The 24,605-nt window shown below is 47.9% G+C and overlaps 5 protein-coding genes across 5 annotated transcripts; 3 read left to right on the top strand and 2 right to left on the bottom strand.

The window, feature by feature from the left end:
• Nucleotides 1-2,576: 2,576 nt before the first annotated feature.
• On the bottom strand, nt 2,577-4,421 carry LCP9604111_7920 (uncharacterized protein; the record flags this gene model as incomplete). The annotated part of the gene is made up of 5 exons (XM_039076006.1): nt 2,577-3,813; nt 3,867-3,874; nt 4,121-4,147; nt 4,278-4,311; nt 4,366-4,421. 5 exons carry the CDS (start codon nt 4,419-4,421, stop codon nt 2,577-2,579), a joined length of 1,362 nt encoding a protein of 453 aa, XP_038926099.1.
• Nucleotides 4,422-5,057: 636 nt separating this feature from the next.
• LCP9604111_7919 (uncharacterized protein) lies at nt 5,058-13,098 on the top strand (the record flags this gene model as incomplete). Its single annotated transcript, XM_039076004.1, has 13 exons — nt 5,058-5,602; nt 5,652-6,165; nt 6,228-6,903; nt 6,964-7,413; nt 7,467-9,625; nt 9,684-9,780; nt 9,829-9,854; nt 9,907-10,770; nt 10,825-11,055; nt 11,156-11,230; nt 11,289-11,629; nt 11,681-12,158; nt 12,211-13,098. The coding sequence occupies 13 exons, from the start codon at nt 5,058-5,060 to the stop codon at nt 13,096-13,098; spliced, it is 7,344 nt and encodes a 2,447-aa protein (XP_038926098.1).
• Nucleotides 13,099-13,489: 391 nt separating this feature from the next.
• Nucleotides 13,490-16,309, bottom strand: LCP9604111_7918 (uncharacterized protein; the record flags this gene model as incomplete). The annotated part of the gene is made up of 3 exons (XM_039076003.1): nt 13,490-15,839; nt 15,889-16,170; nt 16,221-16,309. 3 exons carry the CDS (start codon nt 16,307-16,309, stop codon nt 13,490-13,492), a joined length of 2,721 nt encoding a protein of 906 aa, XP_038926097.1.
• Nucleotides 16,310-17,631: 1,322 nt separating this feature from the next.
• LCP9604111_7917 (transcription factor IIF subunit TFG2) lies at nt 17,632-20,912 on the top strand (the record flags this gene model as incomplete). The annotated part of the gene is made up of 6 exons (XM_039076002.1): nt 17,632-18,553; nt 18,603-18,699; nt 19,651-19,909; nt 19,971-20,238; nt 20,288-20,484; nt 20,541-20,912. The coding sequence occupies 6 exons, from the start codon at nt 17,632-17,634 to the stop codon at nt 20,910-20,912; spliced, it is 2,115 nt and encodes a 704-aa protein (XP_038926096.1).
• Nucleotides 20,913-21,877: 965 nt separating this feature from the next.
• On the top strand, nt 21,878-23,430 carry LCP9604111_7916 (CCCH zinc finger protein; the record flags this gene model as incomplete). Its single annotated transcript, XM_039076001.1, has 5 exons — nt 21,878-21,923; nt 21,971-22,516; nt 22,565-22,676; nt 22,726-22,778; nt 22,859-23,430. The coding sequence occupies 5 exons, from the start codon at nt 21,878-21,880 to the stop codon at nt 23,428-23,430; spliced, it is 1,329 nt and encodes a 442-aa protein (XP_038926095.1).
• Nucleotides 23,431-24,605: the final 1,175 nt, after the last annotated feature.

Genomic DNA, 24,605 nt, shown 5'->3' with positions numbered 1-24,605 from the left:
GGTGATACGAAGTAAATTGAAACGTGTGCAAAAGACAGCCAGGTCAGATCTCTGGCTGGAAGCGTTGTATTGTACAGCACGAGCAAAAGTCAATGCCTTTAGCTGGTTGTAGTCGTTGACAAGGATCACTGATTTCCCCTCGCTATACGGTTCAGTCGTCTCAACCAGGATCATATCTGAGCTCCGGTTTCAACCCTCTTGCTCCGGCCGCATAGCTAACATATGAAGAGGAAATGATGTGAAAGCGGATGCTCGAGCTCGGAGACCAGCGAATGCTTTTGACGTGTCGTTCTTGATCATTCCTCAGAGCGACACAAGGTCGGTGTCTATATCCAGAAGTCACGGCCTCCGACCAGAGCTCCGTTAGAATGTGATCCGTGGTTGATGGTAGGCGTGTGTGTCACTGTGTAAGCTCTGGGGAAGATGATGATGATCCATTGTATGTACTCGCGACCGGTCTCTGGTATAGTGATGCAACTGATATGCTGTTTTGATTTTTCGGAGTGTCCTATTCGTTGGCTTCGACATGGGTAATCCGACGAATGGCGTGCCCCGTGTGGATTATTGACGTACGGGTATTGGTGGGGATGAGTGGGTTAGACGGGAGATGGGCCAATCTTGCCGCGTTGCGGGAAGGTCTCCGTCACGTGCGCCGGCAGATAATGACTACCGGTCCTCGGGATAGGCCCGAGGTCCACGTGGCCGTACTGTCATAGTGTGTGCGTTCCAAGGTTGAGTTCCTTCAAGGCTTCGGATAGGCTGCGGTTTTGGTGTGTCTTTCCTTTTGTTCGCTCCGGCCGCCGATGTGGTAGTTCGCGCATTACTCACTCGGGACCTGTACGCAGGCTAGGAAAGGACAGTTTCCACCGATACAACCATCGCGTCAACCTGGGCAGGAAGCTTCGCTTCTGAGGAATCAGGATTCTCATCTCTAGGCAAGACGAATATATATAGTTTCTCATCCATTTATGAGTCATCCAGTTCTCGGGTTCATTGTGCGGACCTCATCGTCCCATTGAGTTGGTCGTTGTGGGCCAGTGAGGTTCTCGTTGTAACGAATATGAATAGACTATCACCGTAGCTGCCCGAAGCGATGCCGTATACAGACGTGCCAGAAGCCCCAGCCTTTTCTTTCAAACTGTGGTCCACCATGTAGGACATTGGAACACCCCCTCGACCCTACCAAGTCTTTTGGCTTCTACGATATCCATATTAGTGACTAGGTTCTGAGCCCCTCTGAACCACGAGAATAGTCCACGAACCGTGACTTGTTCCTTTTCGAGAACCCACTCACACTTGATCGCGAATTTGTATTGCAAATGTAGGGAGTTGACGGAATTGATACTGGAGATAGATGCAGTAGATCCGATCAAACTGGGATTGTTGTACTCTCGCTTTAGCCGAGCAGAGTAGTGAGCATAATCGCATCGACTCTAGACTGGATCGACGGCTCATTTGCGAGCGAACCCTTCATGGTTAGGTTATAAGAAGTGGAGAGGAGAAGAAAGGATAAAGGGGAGAGGATGATAAGAATGAAGGGCGAGAGATGATGAAGTGAAATGAAAATGAAGACAAGGAGAAATGGAGGGAAGATGAAGAGGCAAAGGCAGAGTTTTACTTCACTTTTGTCTGTTTGTGAAAGGCGTAAAACTGCATCTGTTAGGGTACAAAGAGAGCATCACAGAAAGAAGATTTAAACAGGTCTACAATAAGAGAAGCAACTTACAACTAGACTAAATTCGACACTGAGATCACACCACACAAGCCTCATTTATGTAGAGCCCGCCCTAAAAAGTAGGCTCTCTGATGTCTCATATACTGAGCGAGGTGCGTCTACCCTATGGCAACGAGGAAACTGTTTTCAGGCTAGCTGCTGTTAAAGAACCTTGGGGCCCTTTTTCCCTTTTCCTTTTGAAGCCATTCACACCTTTGAACCCCCCATTCTTCACCAGATCTGCGTCTCGGCCAAGACCTCGATATCTTCGCACGGTACTGGAAATAAGGAAGAATTCAGGCATATTAAGTCATCAATCCTACAAAATCAGGCATTCGGCCACTGGCCTCGCATAGGTTGGAATGTATACTACGTATACCACCAGACTAATCTTGTGTGACCTTTTCTTTCGCATGTAGCTTGCCGGTCCTTGAACTGCGGTTCGAACATCGTAGGGTCACAATCTCATCGGAGCAAATGAAGGACACTAGACCGTGACCAAACAAGTCACACCCGAGCTCTCCCCGAGTTCATACCTCAAGCTCTCTCTCGATACTTGAGTCCGCACAAAGCATTGAACATTGAATGCTGAGATATTCTATACCGTTGCTCAGGGAGAATAATAATCAACAACACCCATATCACCACACTCAACAATAGGAAGCTCATGTAGTTATTACACGCTTTATTGGTTTCCTCTCTTTAAAGGGAATCTAGACTTAGCACGACTCTGCGAGAAAGCCCTTCGAACCATGTAATATGAGTTGTTAAGAAAATACCACAGATGCGATAACTCTAATACAAAACGACAACCAATGACGAGAAATGTAGAATAATACCACCAAAGCCCAGTCATTATTCCTCAGGAGATACTCGGATAGACCTTGTTGCTTGCCACGCTAGCACTTTCCAACTTTTCCAGAAGAGTCTTAGCCAGCCGCTCGATACGAAGTTTAAAGAATATCTCTGGGTCATGATCGCCAAGGTCAAGTCCCAAGGGACCCACCACCTGCTGTAGGTGAGCAGATCGCGTACATTCAATCTTCCAGTCTCGTGCAAATTGCTGGATCATGGTGTAAAACTCGGGGGCCGTGACCTCTCCATGGTCAATCCCAGCCTTTTGTACCTGATCAGCGGCTCCCTCTGGTGCATGGCGGCGCATCCGCTCGAGCAGGTCCCCAATCGAACGGGAGACATAAAGATCGGCGCTGGCGTGGACTACACCAGTTGTGCCTTGGGCAACATGAGCTAGACAAGTACGAGCCACGAGGTCAACTGGGATCTCATTGCAGGCTGCATGGAAAGGTAGTGTCTGCTCAAGCTTCAGAGGTCCATATTCCGCGTCTCCTAGGAGTATCTGCAGGAAGGAATGTACAGGTATCGCACCATCACTGCCGTAGAGCGGGTAGGGCTCCGCAATAGCTGGTGATATGAGACAGGGTCGCACAATAAGGATGGGAAATTTGTGGTCACCACCCAGAAGCAAACATTCAGCCAGGTGTTTGGCCAGTGCGTAGGGAGCCGCGAATTGTTTCGTATAAGATGATTTTCCTGTGGAGAGAATCTTCTCTAGTTCCTCTGCCGGGTCTTCATATAGGGGGTATATTTGCTCCTTGACCACGCCGTCAGGGAGAAAGCTGGAGACATATGTAGTTGATATGTGGAGGAAACGCTGCAGCTGAGTGAAACTGTCTAGTAGAGCAGCTAGTGTCAGGTGAGCAGTGCAATTGACTGGTATAGTCTCTGCGAGATCCCGAGAGAGAGCGATGTCACCAGCAGTATTGATCACCACTGTGACCTCATTTCGTAAACGTGATAGGTTGGCGGGTGAAAGACCGAGGTTAGGCCGGGTCATGTCACCGAGGAAGAATTGGATCTTGCAAGTGGCGATAACATCCTCCACTTGCTCTGGCATTGACTGCTCCCATGCTTCGATTGCCTTTTGGACAGATCCCCGTACCAGCACGAAGATCTTCGCGGTTGGAAGTTGAATGGCTAGCTTGTATAACAAGCAGCCGCCGAGGTTACCAGTTGCCCCCGTGACGAAGACGACCTGTCCTCGAAACCATTCGCTGTCCATCTTGGTTAAAATTCGGTTGCTGCTCCTGGTTAGAAGTTGTGAGTATCTTAACATAGAAGGTGTTGTACTAACGAAATTTTCTAGGACAACCAGACAACGTACCTGGGTGGCCTGGATAGTTCTCAATCGGATGAGGATAGAAGTACTATTGGATTAGACTTATGCAAAATCTCACCAGCAGTTACCAGTAATGATTTTTGTAAGCCACGGTATCTTGTAGAGTGGTGATACATCATTATCTTGCTTTTGGGCCTCGTTCACACGGCCAGCTCCGGCATAGAATCATTCACTGCTGACCAGTTTTAAGGAAGCTTCAAGTGTCTCACCCCTTGACAAAGCGTAAATATCCGGATCTGCGTCGAGCAAAATAAGATACCGTCCATATCAGCACACAATAAAGTCGGAACAAATAGTCGAGATCGCCACAGCGCTTCTTAATTCCGAATAACGGAATGCGACGACATAACCGACCTAGATCATTACCCCTTGAGGGTCATTGGGTTGTACTGGGCCGTGTCTAACAGTATATTTAGCACGAAGTACATTCTGTGTGCCACATTAGACCCAATACCTAGATGAGGGTGGGTTACGGTGAACACCCGGAAGGTAGGAGATTGGGTTGGACATGCGGAGGGTTGTAAGCTTTTTTGGGCCGAGCTTTCCTTCTGATTGTTCTAGCCTTTGTGACAATATATCTCAGTGATGATGAACCACCACCTGGTGGCCAGACTGAGCTTTGCTCTCATGTAAGCTTAAGATCTCCAACAAGAACGTCGCCTATAATGAGGCTGCTTGTTTTTTTCTTCAATTCGTAGCCTTGGATATACTTACTTCAATATGGCAAGTGATATAGAGATAGAAGGTCGGTGACTAGTTGTGTTGCAGTCACATTTGCGAGTCTAAGTTGGAGCAGCGTTGAACAGGGTTGAGAATGCCCTGTTTTCGGAGGGCAGGTTGGAACTACCTGCCGGTTTCCTTTCTTTGCAGTGTCTGGAAATACGACCTAGTCGCCATTCAGGTACATATCATTCCTCCGGTGGCGGAGGATTTCGGAGGAAATGTGTTTCCTGCATCTTGCAGAGCTGGGTATGTAGGTACATATTGTGTGTAGATTTGCTTAATCGCCAATCTACTCGTGAAATTAATCGATCGTCAAAAGGCCGTACCTTGTGATATCAGAGCTCCAACCCTAGTTCAACCTTTGCTTTGTCTGCTATGCAGCCATCTTGATCCAGTCTCAAATTATTCATCATTCAACCAAAAATGAATTCAATAACTGGACAAGGACAAACATCATGCAGAAATCACGAGGAGGACTTTGGGGACCCAATTGCTGTCATTGGTATGGCAATGCGGCTACCAGGCGGTGTTCGATGTGGAGATGAATTTTGGGAAATGCTCGTGAATAAAAGAGATGGCTTTTGTGAGGCACCTCCCTCGCGCTGCTCCCGAGAGGCGTCTAGCAGCGCCGATTGTGGAGATCTGAGCAAAACGAAAAGAGGATTCTTTTTGCAAGAAGATCCAGGTTGTTTTGACACTTCCTTCTTTTCTGTCCCTCCCCACGAGGCGGCGCGCCTGGACCCTCAGCAACGGCTCTTGCTGGAGGTGGTTTGGGAGTGCCTGGAGAACTCGGGGGAGACTAAGTGGCGCGGCGAGAAAATCGGTTGCTTTGTTGGCGGTTTTGGGGAAGATTGGCTAGAGATATCGCATAAAGATCCCCAGCATCTGACGCAGATATTTCCTATCGCAACCGGTGGTTATGCATTAGCAAACCAAGTGTCGTATCGATTTGATCTCCTAGGTCCGAGGTGAGTGCGATCTGCTGTCTTTATTTCAAAAGTCTCTGACCCCTTGCAGCATGACCATCCAGACAGCTTGCTCTTCGTCCCTGGTCTGCCTGCATGAGGCCTGTCAAGCACTCAGATCTGGAGAGTGCACAACAGCTCTGGTGGGCGGGACGAGCCTTATATGGAGCCCAACCATGACAGATGCCATGACTAAAAATATGGTTTTGTCACCAAGTGGTATCTCTCATACTTTTGATGCTGAGGCAGATGGCTATGGTCGTGGTGAAGGGATCAACTGCATATATCTCAAACCTTTACGCGACGCGCTTCGGGGCAACGACGCGATCCGCGCCGTCATCCGCTCCACAGTGAGCAACCACGACGGCAAGACCCCTAACTTTTCGCAGCCATGTCCAATATCTCAGGAGAGGTTGATCCGTCACGCGTATCGGATTGCGGGAATTGACGCGATACAGCAAACACCTGTTTTTGAATGTCATGGGACCGGAACAGCCGTCGGCGATGTCATCGAAGCATCAGTCGTTGCAAAGATGACCCGAGGAGAAGCGACATATATCAGTGCTGTTAGTATTCCCTATTTGCAGAACTGTCTACAGCCAAACCACTTACTGATGTTGTACACCAGGTCAAACCAAATGTCGGTCACTCGGAGGGTGCCTCAGGCATCACTAGCATCATCAAATCAATCTTGTCACTTGAACACAGGACCATCGCACCCAATATCCATTTCAAAACGCCGAATCCCCAAATTCCATTCACCGAGGCAGATATTCATGTCCCTCTAGAGCCGACCCCGTGGCCTGCTGGCAGGCCCGAAAGGATTAGCGTAAATTCGTTCGGTATTGGCGGATCCAATGCCCACGCTATTCTGGAGTCCGCCTCTTCGGTCTCTCCAAAGTCCCAACCCACATCGCTCGGGCTTTCCAGCCCTCAGCTCCTAGTTTTGTCTGCACACACAGCAGACACTCTTCGCAAGCGTATCAGCCAGACCACCGACTATGTAAAGAATCACTCAGACCGCCTGCATGATCTTTCGTTCACTTTGGCTGCGCGAAGATCACATCTTTCCCACCGGGCTTTCGCTGTGGTGCAGCCGAGTAATCCAGCGATAGATGATGCGGCATTTTCAATTCTTAACACCAGTTCCCCAAATGTCACCTTCGTGTTCACAGGTCAGGGTGCTCAATGGCCCGGAATGGGGCTAAAGCTCTTGTCTGAATTCCCAACATTCAAGGAAGATATCAAAAGAATGGATGAAGCATTGCAGCAGCTACCTGATCCCCCGAATTGGTTATTATATGGTCAGAAAGAGGGCTTCACCCCTGAAGTTACGAGAATATTTTCACTAACGTACCTTCCAGATGAACTAAGCCAAGAGAGTTCAATTTCTCGAGTCCACGAAGCCGAGTTCTCTCAGCCTCTCTGTGTTGCGCTTCAAATTGGACTAGTAAATATTCTTCGGGGCTGGGGAATCGAGCCATCTAGAGTTGTCGGGCATTCAAGCGGAGAGATTGTGGCCGCATATGCTGCCAGAGCTATTTCTATGAGAAGTGCTATCGTTATAGCATACTATCGAGGCAAAGTCGCTAAACCGCTAGAAGGCTTAGGCGCTATGGTGGCCGTTGGCCTTTCCCCGGACGAAGTGGCACTGTACCTGACACCAGGAGTGGTTGTAGCCTGCCACAATAGTCCGCATAGTGTCACCTTGTCAGGGGATAAAGACTCGGTTGACGATGTGACCAAAAACATCAAGACAGCAAACTCAGATACACTCTGCCGGCGGCTTACAGTTAAAATCGCCTATCATTCTGGTAAACCCCCCCTGTGCCCTGCGCTTTTACCCTTGCGCTTACATTATTTGCAGACCAGATGAAACAGATTGGCTCTGAATATGAACATTGTATCTCTAGCCACATCGAATATGAGCAGGAAATGCTTCCTTTCTGTTCTAGTGTGACTAGCAACACTATCACCGACCCTCGCAAACTAGATGCATCATATTGGCGACAGAATCTGGAATCACCGGTATTGTTCACCGAGGCTATCCAAAGCCTACCTACTAGTGGAACCCCAGTCTTCCTAGAAGTCGGGCCGCATTCAGCCCTCGCCGCCCCTCTGCGACAAATCCTCCGGACTCTTGCAACGAAGTCACCAGTCTATATTCCCACCTTATTTAGGTATGACGAGGATGTCCAAAGCCAGCTACTCCGGACAGCGGGACAGGCCTATGCGAACGGCGTAGGATTCAATTTGTCGAGCCTAATTGAGCCCGGGAATACGCTGACAGATCTTCCACCTTATCCTTGGCAACATGATCGCTCCTATTGGAGTGAGAGTCGACTGAGTAGGGAGTGGAGGCATCGGAAGTTTCCGCATCATGAAATCCTCGGCTCGCGGGTCGTCGATACGACTGATCATGAGCCTTCTTGGCGTAATCTGGTCACGCTGGACGACGTGCCCTGGCTTTTGGATCATGTAATCCAAGGGGCCGTCACATTCCCTGGCGCTGGGTTCGTCGCTATGGTAGGTGAGGCAGTCCAGCAGCTGTATCCTGACAACGATAGTTATTCAGTGCGCAATGCGACATTTATAACACCACTACTGTTCCATGAGGAAGACCAAATCGAGATCGTGACTAGCCTCAGTCCGGTCGAAGTGGCTGACAGGGTTCCATCCGGCTGGTATAGTTTCAAAATCATGGCCCATGATGGAGAAAGATGGACGATGCATTGTCAGGGTCAAGTAAGAGCCGGGTCCGATCATCCCCCAGAGCCATTCCCAATATCTTCCTATAAGCGAGCTTTGCCATCAGAAAGTGTGTACCGAGTACTTCAAAGGAGCGGTATAGATTACGGCCCTCAGTTCCAGGGCTTGGAAAAGATTACAGCCGATCCTACTGGACCGAGGGCAACTGCGACCATTCTGGGTAATCGTGGGCTGCCTGGGAGCAGGTATTCGCTTCATCCCACGGCGATTGATCAATGTCTCCAACTCATGGGTGTGGCCTGTTCTCAGGGCTTGTTGCGACACCTCACAACAATTTATGTCCCGGCTATGATAGATTCCTTGTTCGTCGGACCAGGTGGTCCACCTATGCCAGCAAGTGCCCGGACCAAGAGCGGTACAAGGGATGGCCAATTGGGCGATGCCGTTGCCATGCTTGACGATCGGGTGGTGCTCTCCATCCAAGGAGCTTATCTTTTTGCCTTGGAAAATGATAATATAGATTCTGAAACTGGACCCGCGGGCTCAGTAACCCATCTTGAGTGGAAATCGGATATTGATTTCTTGCAATCATCAGCACTTTTGTCTACGCCACACGATTATACATCACAGGCTATGAATATTAAAGCCTTGGGTCAGCTATCTGCGCTTTTTGTTCTGGAGACCGCGGAGCAAATTCGGGATTTCGAGCCAAGATCATCACATTTCGTAAAGTGGAAGAAATTCATCATGGACGCAGCTTCTAATATCAAAAAAAGTGGACAACAATCAATCTACCCAGATTCATCTCAGTGGGCATTGCTAAGCTCGGCAGACAGACAGGAAATGACACGGAAAGTGTTAGCCGAAACCAAGTTTACCTTTGATGCTCCACTTGCGGATTGCATGCAGGTTGTCTTCGATAACTGCAAAGCCTTTATATCTGGAGAAAGTAGCCCATTGGAGGTCCTCATGAAGGACAATCTGCTGCACCAATTCCATGCTGCGCACACACAGTATGCCGGTTGGGAGCCGTTCCTACCGTCGCTCTGTCATTCCAACCCAGGCCTACGAATACTTGAGATCGGTGCAGGCACCGGGTCTGCAACTGCCTTGGCTCTAGAGCTTCTCAAGTCCACGAGTGGGGAGCGCATGTATAGCCAGTATGTTTTTACTGATATCTCTTCTGGTTTTATGGCTGCAGCAACCGAGAGATTCGGTCATGAACAATGCATTGAATACAAAGTTCTTGATATCACCCTAGATCCCCTCGAACAAGGGTTTGACCCTCATAGCTTTGACTTGATCATCGCTTCCAATGTGGGTATTTGACTAGTATGCCTCAACCCAATAACGTTGAATTCACATTCTCTACCAGGTTCTCCACGCTACCCCCAGTCTTCATACCGCACTCACTCATGTGCATTGTCTTCTGAAGCCCACCGGTCGCTTCTTACTCCATGAGATTAGCCCGGGTACGTCAAATCCCTCCAGCTTAGATGACTAAACTGACTAGGATACAGAAATCTTAATTGCAAATTTCACCATGGTAGGTACCAAATTTTCCTTATACCAATATCTGGTTTTCTTACATATTTTAGGGTGTATTTACCGGCTGGTGGCTAGGGGTGGATGATGGTCGAGCAGAGCAACCGTACATCTCACCCGAGCGGTGGGATCGGGAGCTACGAGCAGCAGGTTTCACCGGAGCAGATGTAACAGCTTATGATCAAAAGCCGCCATATCATATATCTGCCAGCATGGTGTCACGGCCGGTAGACGATATATCCATTCCTACCGATATCTGGTTGCTCACGGGAAATTCTAGCCCGTCCCAGTGGGCGAGTGATGTCGAATTGCTATTCCGCGACAAAGGCTATACCACTCACTGGACTACCTTGCACGAAATCCCACCCAAAGGCAAATTCATTGTGTCTCTGCTAGATCTTGAAGGAGCTGCAATAGGTTGCTTGCCGAAGAATGACTATGGGGTATTCCAACGGTACATTGAGCAAGTGCAAGAATGCCGAATCCTGTGGGTCACGCAGTCAACGTCCCGCACCTGCTCAGATCCACTGTTCGGTTTCATCCATGGGTTCGCCCGCACTTTACGATCAGAGCTTTTAATTGATCTCTCAATTCTGGAGATTTCCACATGGGATGCAGCGGGTGCAAAGGCCGTAATTCAAGTGTGCGAGAAGATACAAAGATCCCGCGCGCACTCCCTTCCTTATCCAGAGTATGAGTTTGCATTGCATGAAGGCGAGATTAAGGTCGGCCGGTACCACTGGACACCTCTCGTCGAGCAGCTCGCAAGTCCACCTCGATCAGATGCGTCCCGAAAGCTAACTCTCACGACGTACGGGCTACTGGATACAATACACTGGGCCGAGAAAGAGCCATCATATGAGTTGAATGAGGGGCATGTTGAAGTTGAGATGGACTACGTAGGACTGAACTTCAAGGTAAGTTTTCTGCGCCCAAGATAACCTTGCATATCGTTGATCAATATATTCTAGGATATGATGGTTGCAATGGGCTTTTTCGGAAACAAAGAAGATCTCGGCCTCGAAGGCAGCGGTATTGTGCTTCAAGTTGGACCTGATGTGACGGATATCAGGGTGGGAGACCGTGTCATCTTGATGCATTCTGGGGTTCTGGTCTCAAACGTTGTTGTGCCTCAAGAAGCTTGTATCAAGCTACCGCAGGGGTTGTCAATGGCAGATGCGGCCACGATGTTAACAGCCTATGTGACTGTTCTCTATTCACTACTTGAGATTGGTGCTTTGAAGAAGGGCCAGGCGAGTCACCATTTAACTCGACTATTGGTAGTTACTGACATGAAAACAGTCCGTTCTCATCCACTCCGCATGTGGCGGGGTCGGGCTAGCCGCTCTGCAAGTATGCCGAGCTGTTGGTGCCGAGGTAGGTCAACCTCACGTTATCGTTTTTTTTATGTGGAGCTAATAATAAGTCAATATAGATATATACCACGGTCGGCAACGATAAAAAGGTAGCCCATTTGATGGAGCATTTTGGTTTACCTCGAGAACGGATATTCAACTCTCGCAACACTTCCTTCCAACCGGACCTAATGCGTGCCACCGCTGGACGGGGAGTTGATGTAGTACTCAATTCTTTGTCGGGAAACTTACTGCACGCTTCGTGGGAATGTGTCGCAAAGTTCGGACGGATGGTTGAACTCGGAAAACGTGACTTCATAAGTCACGGAATACTTAATATGAGTCTTTTCGAAGCTAACCGAGGATTTTTCGGTGTTGACCTCGCACAAGTTTGCAAGGAAACCCCGGAGATTCTCAAAAGGTTTGTCTCAGATGAGCCTTGAGTGAACAAAAGCTGAACTAACACATACAGCACCCTGGCAACATTTTCAGATTGGTATCGTCAAGGGAAAATCGGACCTATCCATCCTGTCAAAGTCTTTGATGCGGTCGACATTGTCAGTGCATTTAGGTATATGCAGGCAGGCACCCACTTAGGTAAGATCTTGGTGCGTATGCCATCCTCCGTGGACAGTTTGCCTCCTCCTATCGTCAAAAGATTCCCGACATTCCGATCAGACGCCGCTTATCTTCTGATTGGCGGGCTTGGTGGTGTTGGGCGATCCGTATCAACATGGATGGTCGAGCAGGGTGCGCGAGAGCTCATCTTCCTCTCGCGATCAGCTGGCAAATCTGAGGAGGATCAAGCATTTATCGGGGAGCTTGAGGCGCAAGGTTGTCATGTTAGCTGTGTGCTAGGCAATGTGACCGATCTTGAAGCTGTGAAGCGGGCTGTTGCCACATGCACGCGGCCCCTTGTTGGTGTCCTCCAAATGGCAGTTGACTTGAAGGTAAGTGTTTTTCTCCCTTTCTCCTAAATGCCATTCCTAATATAGCATCTAGGATCGACTGTTCCTGCAGATGAGCCACGAGGAGTGGGAGGCTGCGTTGGCTCCGAAAGTCACTGGAACCTGGAACCTGCATCATGCCACATTGCAGTACTCACTCGATTTCTTCGTCGTGTTTGGCTCAATTGCCGGGGTATGTGGTAACACCGGCCAGGCCAATTATGCAGCAGCAACTACATTTTTGGAAGCATTCACCCGGTATCGACGACAGCAGGGGCTCCCTTCCTCTATTTTCCACCTCGGGGTGGTTGGAGATGTAGGTGCCGCAAGTCGGAGCTCCCGATTCCTTCAAAGAGTACAGTCAATCGCGCTGCATGTGCTCCATGAAGCTGAAGTGATTGATGGACTCGCCGCGGCGATCAATATATCCCCAGTCAGTGATTCTAATGCGAGTGGTGCAATTGCAATGGGACTTGCGCACACGAGGCGCCGCGGTGATGTCCCCAAGGAAATCTTCCTCGGTGGACGCGACGCTCGTTTTTTGATCTACCCCAACCTCGAGTCTACCAGTGCTGGCAGTGGTGGGGATCAATCCTCTCATGCAAATGCGTTAAAGGCCCTCCTTGCCCAGATACAAGCTGATCCCTCGCTGACGGGGAAGAGAGAGACTGAGGTCGCCTTGATGAAGGAACTAGGCAAATTTATCAGCCATAATCTTACAGGGCAGATGCAGGATCAGGGATCAGATTCTGCAGATGACATTGAAGCAATGGCGGGCATGGCAGTTGACTCCCTCATGGCTATAGAGGTTAGGAATTGGCTACGGAGGTCTCTGGGTGTGGAGATTCCTACAGTGGAAATCAACCGAGCAGGTACATTAGGTGGCTTGGTGAAGGTCGTTTTGAAGGGACTTGGGGAGAAATATGATCAGTGTGCTACCTAAGAAGCTGCTGCGGGCCAGTTGCTATTAGATAGCTAGACAGAATTCTTGATGTGCAACCCTGCAACTTTTTTCAGTTGGTTTCTTAGTCGTATCACACCTACATAAGTGTTTTAGTCTTATCTACGAAGGGCATTTTCAAGATATTGAGGCTTTAATGCCCGAATTTACCGCTTTTCTGTATCTATTTACAGTGACTATGCCGGCACGGAATAACCAGGTCCGATGACCCTATGAAAATGAAGCTTTTAGCACCATACAAATTCATGTATGGCCATATTTTTGGGTGGTTTAAATGAAGCCTTTAGTTAGCGCCAAACAAACAAATCCCCATTTTTCCAAGTGGTATATAGGCTCCTTCTGTCATACAAAAATACTATTTCCCAGTGAGATTCTAGTAGAGATGAATCCCTCTTGGGCGGAATGTCTCTGCCCGATCATAACCACATGCCTGAGTGACTCTCTCGCCCGCGTAATCTCCCGAGCTGTCCACAAGGTATTTCGAGTTGAGGCTGACACTCTCGTAGGTTAGGGCGCGCTTTGCTGACTGATTTCTCTGCTGTCTCAGATAATTCCGTCTCGCCAAAATATCCGAAGAGCTCTGCTGCTTTCTGAGCTTGCTCGTCTGCGCTCCAAACCATTCTGGAAGCACTTGCTCAGAGTGAGCTTCTTGCATTCCTCTCTCTTTCGCCGGGGCGATATACTCGCTCAGCTTCATGGCCTTTTCTGTCTGCCCATCTGCTGCATATGCCCCAGTGAGAAATGTTTGAGGTCTCAGCCCAGAGGGATGTTCTTCACAATGGCGGGTTTGGTCCCATTTGGCCTTTTCCTTCAGTAATTCCATGGCCGTTTCCACCCTACCATCATCTATGAGGCAGGACACAACTTTTAAGATGAGCTCATACCGTTCGTGTATATCTCGACCCTCTGTCTTACGAAGAAGTTCAAGAGCATGAGGTACGTACGCCCTCCTCGTATGTTCATTGGTCTGGCCCCGCGGTGAGAATGTCTTGACCATACGCTGCGTGACCTTCCTGGTTGTCTCTAACGCTTCGCCTTTTTGGTCAATCCACCATAGCGTTGCGAGCTGAACTATATCGTGAATTTCAAGCGTGACTCCATCTGTCCCTCTGGTCACCAATGCATATTCACATAGCGTATTGATTGCGGATTCAGTTTGCGCTTCCGATTTGTACAAAGGCAGGAGAGACCGTGGAATGGCTTTCGGCGCAATGCAAGACATGAACTGCAGTATATCAGCGGCGATAGGATCTGACCTTTTGATCTTTTCGAATGAGATACGCCATATTTGAGCAATAGAATTCTGCAGCTGCGGGTAGCGAGTATCATCATGAAAATGACAACTCGCGGGGGTTTCTTTGTCTTCGTCTGTACCATGCATAAGATCGAGATAACGTGAAACTGATACATTGGTGAATTCAATGTAGGAAGCTGCCTGCTTGATAGCCAAAGGCAGCCAGCTGAGCTCTTCGAGTAGCTTTTCTGTCATCTTTCGACTGTGGATGAGAGTATTTGCCACGAGTTTCTCGAACAAAGCAATCGCTTCATTTGCTTCCATTGGCAAGAGTTGGATTGTATCTCTCTGTGACGTGAAACATTCCGCCACCCGACTGAACCGGGTGGTAAGCAAGATAACGCCGGTGTCACTAGCTGGAAAGTATTTGCAAAGCCGACCTCGCACACCGTCGCTTCCAAATAATATGTCGTAATCGTCTGCATTGTCCACAATGAAGAGCCACGGCCCAGCTTCCTTGGAGCTAAGATACCGACGAACCATCTCCATATCGTTTTCATCTTGCTTTATTCTCTGGATACCAATGTCTCTCACAATACCCGTACACGCTTGCTCAAAGCTGGCTTCGCTGAATGCCGGGATCCAAAATATTGAATACTGTGGCATGTTGTTCTTTACCCAATAGGCAAAGTGCAAGGCAACCTGGGTTTTGCCAATGCCTCCGATTCCGTACAAGGCCACTTTACGGGCGGTCTTTTGAAGAAAGAGCCTTTCTTGCAGCCTGCTTAGTACAATCTCACGTCCAGTGAAGTCTTCATTTGCAACAAAGGGGATCATATGGTAGGCCTTTAGCTTGCCTAGAACCACGTCAACTTTTTGAACAGGGTCGACTATTAGAATCTTCGTAAACTGAGGTTCATTCAGCTCATTTTGTTGACTCCTTGCCCCATACGTCTTCACATATTTCTCGATATCCTTGGACTTCTCGGAGAGATAAATGCTTGTGTATGCAGATATCCTGCTAGCCTGCTTCCAGTCTGACAAAGAGATATCTCCAAGGCCATGTTGCACATTGAATCGAAAATACTGGCCGCTGTCGCCATGGTAGTCTTCCATGTTGGTGTTTACCCTGTTGGGGGACGTAGTCATCCTCTTCAGTGCACCAATGATTGACAGGCGCCCATTTTTTATGCCGACCACATCTCCAATGCCGGTTCCGATACTCAGAGTCTGCATATCGCTACGTCCAGGGAACACCTTCTTAGCTTCTGCAATAAGCTGTTCGCATGGGTTGTTATAGCCGAATCCTGCATCAATGTACTCGATGTTGTCTCGACCAAGTCTAATTGACTTGAAGAGCGTGGATGCAGCTGAGGTAGCGCGGGCAACTTCCCAAATAGCGCAGCCATCAAGCGCAGTGGATTTGTCGTATGTGCGAAAGAGCGTAGGTCCCGCGTCAATATTCACTTTCGTAACCGCAAGAACAACCCTGTTATTTGTCAATACTAATCTAATCTCTGCATTAAATAGCTACATACGTTTTGGTGCATGTCTGCTCACGAAACGGTAGATCAGAGTGTTGACAGTCAGTTATAGAGAGACCATTGCGCCGACGTTCCACGCATTCTTTTTCTGTGCAGAACTCCCGAACTACCTGTTTGATAGCCTCCTGCAGTGCGCGCGCAGAGAAAGCTCCCCTGGGCCGTGCTGGAATAATGGCATGTGCCTTGCGAGTAAAAGCACGCTCCGCGACCTTTCGGTATGCTCGAATGCATTCATCCACGGTCATTCCCAGCCGACCCAGCATAATAGCGATGATCCTTATAGTATATTAGTACATTAACCCTGTATGTACCACACACAGACATACCCTCCAGTGCTTGTACCCCCGATCAAGTCGAAATGGTCACACGGGCGTGGGGTATAATCAAGATGATGAACATCGCGGATCCTTTCCATGATCCTTTCTAGGATCAGTAGACTCGAGATTCCCCGAATGCCACCACCATCTGAGGCATATTATTAACCCTCATTTTCTATCCAAGGGGATTAAAAAAACAAACCAAGTGAGAGGATTCTGAGTGGCCCCGAAGCCCTTGGACGCATTTCGAGTTCCATGTCTGCTGATAGTCTTACTGAATACGTGATTGGACTGATGTCATGTGAGTAATAGTAGACTTGTTAAGAAAATAATCCTAGAGTAATAATACGTCTGTTAAGAAAAGCAGGCACCTTATTATAGAGCAGAAGGTGATCGACAGCTAAGCGCCAGCTAAATCCGCCCCGCAATGAAACCACTGAAACCCTGCCACCCAGATGAAAAGTACCAATTAACATGTTGACGCTGTAGACTAACTGCTTGAGGTTGACACATTTTTATTATTAGGCCGTGGATAATTCTATGGGTTCCAAGCTTAAGCAGTGCAAGGCGGTTCAGTAAAGTACCATACCTTTGCAAACGATACTTTGAGGCTCAACAATATTTTTACAATGCAATCGCAATATAGTTGAAATAAATATTTAACTACAGATGGAATGAGAGAATTTTCGCATCAAGATTTCAGATGGTAAGACTTCAAGCATATCGAGGATTAGACTTGAATGTTCGACTTATTTATAGAAGTATTCCGGGATATAAAATACTTATATTACAAACTATATATTACTGCAGGCAAACCCTGATATGGCACACTGGCGGTTAGAAAGACTGCCGTTAATTACCTTAACCGGATAGCTGCATGGTGGGAGTAAACTATCTGTATTGTGAAACATAATATAGCACATTTTACCATTAGACCATAAGAAAACCAAGATACAGATCTGTTATGGTTGGTATCAAAGGCATTTGACTGTCTTCATGTATGTTGGTAGGCTTTTTTTTCTGCCTTTGTGTCTTTCAGGCCTGTGTTGCTCTATTCCTTTATCTCTATGACGCTAGTTACAGATCTTGATGACGGTAGTGAGATCCATCATCAGCATCTATAATGGGAAAGGAAATCATAGGCTGTATGTGTGTGTTCATTAAGAAAGGTAAGATCAAACAAGGTAGGGAGCAGGTCCTATCAACCTAAGGCAGAAAGGGTCTCAACAATTCATTCCTAGACGCCTACGTGCATCAGTATCTCCCCCTCATTGTCGGTTGGGCATACCTACCTTCTCACCTGCTGCCCGACTTCTCTCGTAATCTCCTCCTCCTTCTATCTTCTCCTATCCCCGGAAAGTCTCCAATTTTGTCTGCCTTTTACGAAGAGAAACTTCATCTCTCAGTCTATTTGATAAACATGATGGACCAACCAACTCATATCATAGATCCAGACGGTGAAGTGATCATAATATTGCGTGATGCAAACTCTCCTTTTGCACAAGCGCCTGGAGATACGGTAGCTGGCATGACCGTTTCATATTCCGATCATTCTCTCCAGAGTCCTGCAGAAGCGATCAAACCCCCACCAACCTATTCAGGGAAGCAAAAGAAGAAGAAGAAATCTAGAAAAGGATTGAGAGCCATTCGGTCCTCTTCTGAGCCAGTATCATCTCCTGCATCACCACCGATCGAAGAACCTGCTGCTGAAGACCCTGCTGCCGAAGACCCTGTTGCCGAAGAACCTGCTGCCGAAGAACCTGCTGCCGAAGACCCTGTTGCCGAAGAACCTGCTGCTGAAGAAACTGCTGCCGAAGACCCTGCTGCCGAAGACCCTGCTGCCGAAGAACCTGCTGAAGAGCAAGTCTATGAACCGCTTGTCAAGATTCAAGTCTCTGCGAAGCATTTAATATTTGCGTCCTCAGTATTCAAAAGGATCCTCACTGGGGGTTGGAAGGAAAGCACTATTTATCTGCAAAAAGGCTCAGTGGAGATTACTGCAGAGAGCTGGGACATCGGAGCACTCTTGATTCTACTTCATGCTATTCATGGTAAATACCGCCGAATACCGCGAAAGCTAACCCTTGAAATGCTCGCCAAAGTTGCTGTCATAGCGGATTACTATGAATGCAAGGAATCTGTCTATAGCATGACGGACATATGGATCAATAATCTGGAGGAAAAGATTCCTATGACATATTCTCGGAATTTGATTTTGTGGTTATGGGTTTCCTGGTTTTTCCAGCTCTCCTCCCAGTTCAAAGAGACAACATCGGCTGTCATGTCATTGAGTAAAACTTATGTTCATGGTTGGGGGCTTCCGATCTCTCATGAGGTCATCGGTAAGGCCAGACAAATTCTGAAGCTGCTTAGTATCTAATTAAATCGCAGGATTAATGAACAAACGGAGACATGAGGCCATCAATCACTCAGTTTTCCGACTTCATGAAATACGCGATGCCCTCCTGAGTGGCAGTCGGGGCTGTGAGTTTGAGTGCAGGTCAATCATGCTTGGAGCCCTTACTATTCAGATGCAGTCAAGTAATCTTCTTTCGCCAAGGCCTGCGGCTCCTTTCCTGAATCTCAGTCACAGAGATCTCATACAGAAGGTATTGGCGTTTGAATCACCAGAATGGAGTACCTCGGCCCACTATCAAAATCATTATGGGTACATTCAAGCCCACACCTGTGCCGATTCATCCTTCAAATCCCTATTCGCGAACTTGAATGACTTCATTGAAGGGTTGGACTTGAACGACTTCATTGAATGGTTTGGCTTGAATGACTCCATTGAAGAATTGGACTTGAATAGCCTTGATTTTTATAAATGAGGATAGATGTACGTCTCCAATTCAAGAAAAGGTGAACTGTGAAGACTGCGACGAAACGATGTTTCATAGTACAAGGGCGCCATTTTTCATAATCACACACGTTATAATAAAGAAATTACGAGAAAGATGCAAGCAGGAACCGGCTTATATATCTTCGTAGTATACGAATAGCCACTACTCACAGTAGAGACGTGTTATTGGTACAACATAGCAGGTTGGTTGTCGAGTATGATGATTGTTATGACACTGGTAGGACAAAAGAATGGTTCTATATTTCGCTCAGTTAAATTCCTAAGAATACCACCTAAGTAATTCCACATTCATGGTCGGAGCACAATTCAGCATATGAATTACTAGCTAGTTATGCACTCTAATACTGAACGGTCAGACGTCGTCATATATAAAGAAGCTAGCTCTCACCGCCTACCACATCAGGTTGAGTGAATAGCTCCAGACTTGGGTGGCGCGGACTTCATCGCTCAAGAACGCGCTGATCACCACATCCACCACTTTCTCTCCCGATAAATTCAGTAGCGCATTGACGGTCGCATTTGACACACCGTCAATTCCCCTATATTCCGACTGTCCTCGAGCCACCTCACATCCAGTATGGCGCAGGTCAAGCAAGACCCGGATCGCCCGTACTTCAAACAAGACCCCGACAGCAAGGATATTGCCCTGAGAGACATTGATGAAGAAGACCTCTATGAAGATGCTGGGGATTTAGACTTTTCACAAGCAGGTCAGAATGTGTGGCTCTCCCGTCTGCCTCGGTCGCTGTGGGAGCACTGGGCCCATCTGGACGATGACGAGGAGATTGAGCTTGGCACTATGAGAGTGGAGGGGACACCGAATGACATCAAAAGAGTAAGTGGAAACATGCGTATGCAGGGTGCCTGGCGGATTCTGACATGTGTCCGTTTGCCAGGTCAGCTTGCGCCTACATGATCGCCCAGATAATCGGGAGATTCCCAAGGACTACACACTCCAGCGTCAAACGGTCGACCCATCAGGCACTGGATCACACCTCACCCACAATACGTACGTATTCACCGAGAAGGACATCCCCGGTGTTGAGAACCGCATGGCTACATTCGGCGAAACGCGCTCGGTTCTATACGAAGCCCAAAAACGTGAAGCGAAGCGGCGGGAACAGGGCAAAAGATGGGAGCCTTATGTGCGAAAGACGATACCAAGTATGTCCCACTGCATACCTGGCGAGTTGTATTTGCTCACAATTCTTAGAACACACTGCCCTCGCCGGCGCGGTCAGTGAAGAATTCAATTGCCTTCCTGTGGAGAATGAAGAATTCCGACGGATATCCGAGAAGCGAGCGCTGGAAGCTCTGAAACCTCGCAAGGAAACTGTCTTCATTGATAAGATTCCCGGGAAGATCATCCAGGCGCGCCATGCTCTTCCCACCGAAAGGGGTCAATTTGTGGTAAGTCTTTGGAAGTTCCCTTCCTTCTTAGGCTAGATTACTCACTTCGTCTACAGCAAGCCACACGACCTTCCAAAGGGAAATCCCAAGAGAACAAGTCCACCCGCATGCCACAAAACGAGCTTCTGGATCTTATCTTCCAATGCTTCCGCGAATTCAAATACTGGCCCTTTAAGACACTCAAAGCCCGATTGGCACAGCCGGAGGCATATCTCAAGCAGACTTTGGAGATGGTTGCACACCTTGTCAAGGCTGGTGATTTCGCTATGACCTGGGAACTGAAGCCCGAGGCAACCCACAGTCAGTACTCTAATGCGATGGACAATGCTAAAGCAGAGTTGCCACCAGGAGCCGATGATCCTTACGAGTCAGAGGACGATCCAGCTTCTGGAATAGATCAGGACGATGTTCAATTTGAAAACGTTTAAACAAATACACCCAGATAACGGCTTCGATATATTGCATAAGCAGGTCCTGGCGTTAAGGCTTTCAAGGAAAGACCGGGAGTCCTGGTTCAATTCGAAAATAAAATGAAATGAAATGACAAATGGGTTCCACACAATCATTGATTTGGTCCCAAACAGTTTCTTCGATTGATGTCTTGACAAATCCCTTTAGGATTCGCAGTGACCAGCCTCTGAGAATTTGACCAAGCTGTCTCACCAGAATCGTATGCATTTCTTGTTGGTTATTGGCGTAAGCACGTCGAGCCAGTAATTCTTGCCCAATATTATCGACTTCTAAACGCCTTCGATTGGCTTTCTTGTAAACTTCAGATCTCCTAGTAGGCGTGTGATAAAACAGTATACACATTGCGAACTATAGCGGCAGCATGTGGGGATGATTTTCAGCAAGACCTTAGCTTGCCCATTGCTTGATCATCCCTGGTGTGGACATCGAGTGTATTTAACAAGCCTCTGATCTATTATTGGACTATATCTATTTCTTCTTAACTTTTCTGTACTTGTACGCGGGGTACGGAGTAATTCGTTGGTGATTGTCAAGTTGGACGTGGAGCTGCTCTCCGGTAAGGTCAAAGTTAGGTTCTAATGCTAAAGCGAGTCCTTTTTTGGCCTCATGTAACTGCACAAGCATCGAAGACGTGTTTTCCTGTCTCCTTCGTACTGTTCAAGGTGGTTGGTGACGTTCTCATCCCGGGCACGGACCTCCTCGCCACTTTGTATTCATGCCTAAGGCACCTAACCCATGCAAACAGTACAAACTACCCTCCCAGAATCACACCAACGCTAAATGAGCGCGTCTTTGCTGCTTCCTCCGCATCACCGGCTCAGAACTTCTTCTGAAATACCACCCAGCTTCTGATCTTAATCTGAAAAAATCTCAGATATCCGGTCTGCCACCCACTTACCCTATCTAGCTTCAGTTAGTCACCATGAGCGAAAACGACGATCTCCTGGCCAAGATCGGTCAGCTTGCAGGTGCGCTCAGTATCAGTTCACCGTCAAGACAAAGCTAACATGAAAAGGCCAAATAAACCGCCACAAGACGCAAGAGACCCAGCCAGCTAACTACCAGTCTCAATATGTGTCTCGCCATGTCCCTTCTCACACAGGATGGGCCCCATACTACAGGGGACGCGGTCGAGGACGTCGTGGAGCAGCTGCTCCGCACCGACACCGCACGCTGGTTTTGAACACCGCGGGCGCTGGTTCGACCCCTAGCGCCAACTCATCACCCGCCCCGAGTAGTGCGAACGACAGCGCGGCGGTTTCGACACCATCTTCTAGCAATGGTTGGGTCGTGAAGCACGATCGCCACATGCAGCTGATCAACCCTGCTGTCTACGATCGGAAAACACAGGACAGGACAAAGGATATGGAACGAACGCGCAAGCTTAGAGAACAGAAAAAAACAGAGTATGAAAAAGCGAAAGTACTTCGATATGCACAGGGTCCAGGTACTGGTGCAGTGGTCTCCACCGCTGCAAATCCTGCAGCTGGCCATCAGATTCTTGTCAATGATGTTCCTTTCAGGGTCGCAAATGGCGGAAGCAAACTGATTCGTATTTCGAGTGCGTGCACCCTTCGCTCTTCCTCTCGAATTGGCTTACCCTTCATAGATGACCCTAGTACTGCCAACAGTACGCCTAAGCGCGTCACAGTTGCCGATGTGTCCTTTGTGCGAAGCAAAAACGGAAACCTCCACCGTCTCGGTGCTGTGGCTATGAAGAAGTGAGTCTTGGTTTTAATGATGGTTACCTTTATACTAACCTTGCAATAGGAATCATACTGTTAAGAAGCGCGATGAGCTTTGCAAAAGATTTACAACAACCGGTATTTTGTTTTCCGACGGGCCATACTTCTATGCTCTACCCTATAAGTATGCTCAAAAACTAATACGTCTAATTTTCTAGGCACTTGCTACAAAGGCCCGACCTGCCAATTCGTCCATGACCCTAGTAAGGTCGCTATGTGCAAGGACTTCCTCCAGACAGGCAAATGTGCCGCAGGTAGTAGCTGTGATCTATCCCATGAGCCTTCGCCCCATCGCTCCCCCACTTGTATGCATTTCCTTAGAGGACGCTGCGCCAACCCGGAATGTCGCTACGCCCACGTCCGCGTGACACCCGGTGCCCCCGTCTGCCGCGCCTTTGCAACCCTAGGATACTGCGAAAAGGGCGACGCCTGCGAAGAGAAGCACGTCCACGAGTGCCCAGACTATGCCAATACCGGCGCCTGCCACAAAAAGCGCTGCCAGCTGCCGCATGTTGACCGCGCGGGCCAGATCCGCAAGGCTGCTGCGGCTGCTGCTAGCAAAGCTGATTTGGGTGAAGATGAGTCTGATCAGTCTAGCGAGGAAGAAAACTATGACGCTATTGATTCGGACGACGTTGACTCGGATACATTCGACGACTCCCCCGAAGAACTGATCGAAGGTGTGGACAGCGGCGAGTTGTCGCAGCAGCAAGACTTTATCCGCTTCTAAATCCTAAATTCTGGCATTTGTAGTTGATTGGATAGTTGTCTTTCTTGCTTTTCATTCTTTTTGCCCATACCCCGAAAACATGTCGATAGCATTCAGTTGAGAAGAAATTGAAAAAAATTGAAATAAGTTATCTTGAAGTTTCTTATTGCATGTGTACTAAGCCTCTTAAATTCTATGTCTGCTGACCATAGTTGCACATGTCGACGTCAGGTTGAGTATAGTACTTCGGCAATCACCGAGCCATGTGACAGTGATAGCAACAACTGCAGGGCCCATGTCCTGTTGACTGGTGACATGAAGTATGAGGTTGTGTGACCGTAGAGGTATGGATAAGCCTCGCTATGCATGATGCTTGAAATATAGATAGACTGTTATAGGAGCGCGCAATATTGAAATCTGCACCCCAGGATATCCTTCCGAGACCTACAAGGATGATCCAAGCCTGTGAAACTTGCTAGCCACGAAAGCAATATTGGAAATAAGGAGCAAGACAGACAGAGCCTAGAATCTTTCTTGTATACTTTGTTTTCAATGTAGTGTGTTGTAGTATTTTGACTATGTGATCAATATATATATCAGTGCCCTCCAAGTATAGACATGGAGGGGTATATCAAATAGCACCTAGTGCTAGGCAGCAAGGATGCTATTTGGACCTCAAATGGAAAGCGGAAGAGTACAGTCATAGACAATAGTTGGAATGCAAGTTTAAAACATTTACAAAGATGTAACGTTGTGATCAACGCCGCGGCATGTCTCGATTGAGCAAGTCGAGATGGTGATAATGTACGGGTTGAAGTCAAGCACTTCCTTGTCTAAATGAGCAATTGTCAAGGTCAATCTAGAATGTAATTCCTGAGAACCAATTGATCTATTGTCGGGGGCTATAGCTAGACATAATCCTAGACTCTTCTCTTGACATCCTGCAAACTCTGCGTATCACCAACACTTGGAAGCGTCGGCGGCTAGGTCAAGCCACGCATATGGGCTTGTCTACCAACACCATCTTGTGTTGGTTTTGGTCCTTCGGCTTTGTTGAATTGTTGAATTGGAAGACTAATTGTTCTACTACGTTGGAATTGACTGTTGGGCTTTAGTGCAGGATAGAAAATCTGCTCTAAGCAAAATTGGAAACGTCATCCAACAAAAGAATATGAATCCTTCGGACAAGAATAGTA

This window comes from Penicillium roqueforti (assembly GCF_015533775.1).
Source record: "Penicillium roqueforti strain LCP96 04111 chromosome Unknown scaffold_27, whole genome shotgun sequence".
Lineage (NCBI taxonomy): Eukaryota > Fungi > Ascomycota > Eurotiomycetes > Eurotiales > Aspergillaceae > Penicillium > Penicillium roqueforti.
This window is presented reverse-complemented; position numbering and strand designations above follow the sequence as displayed.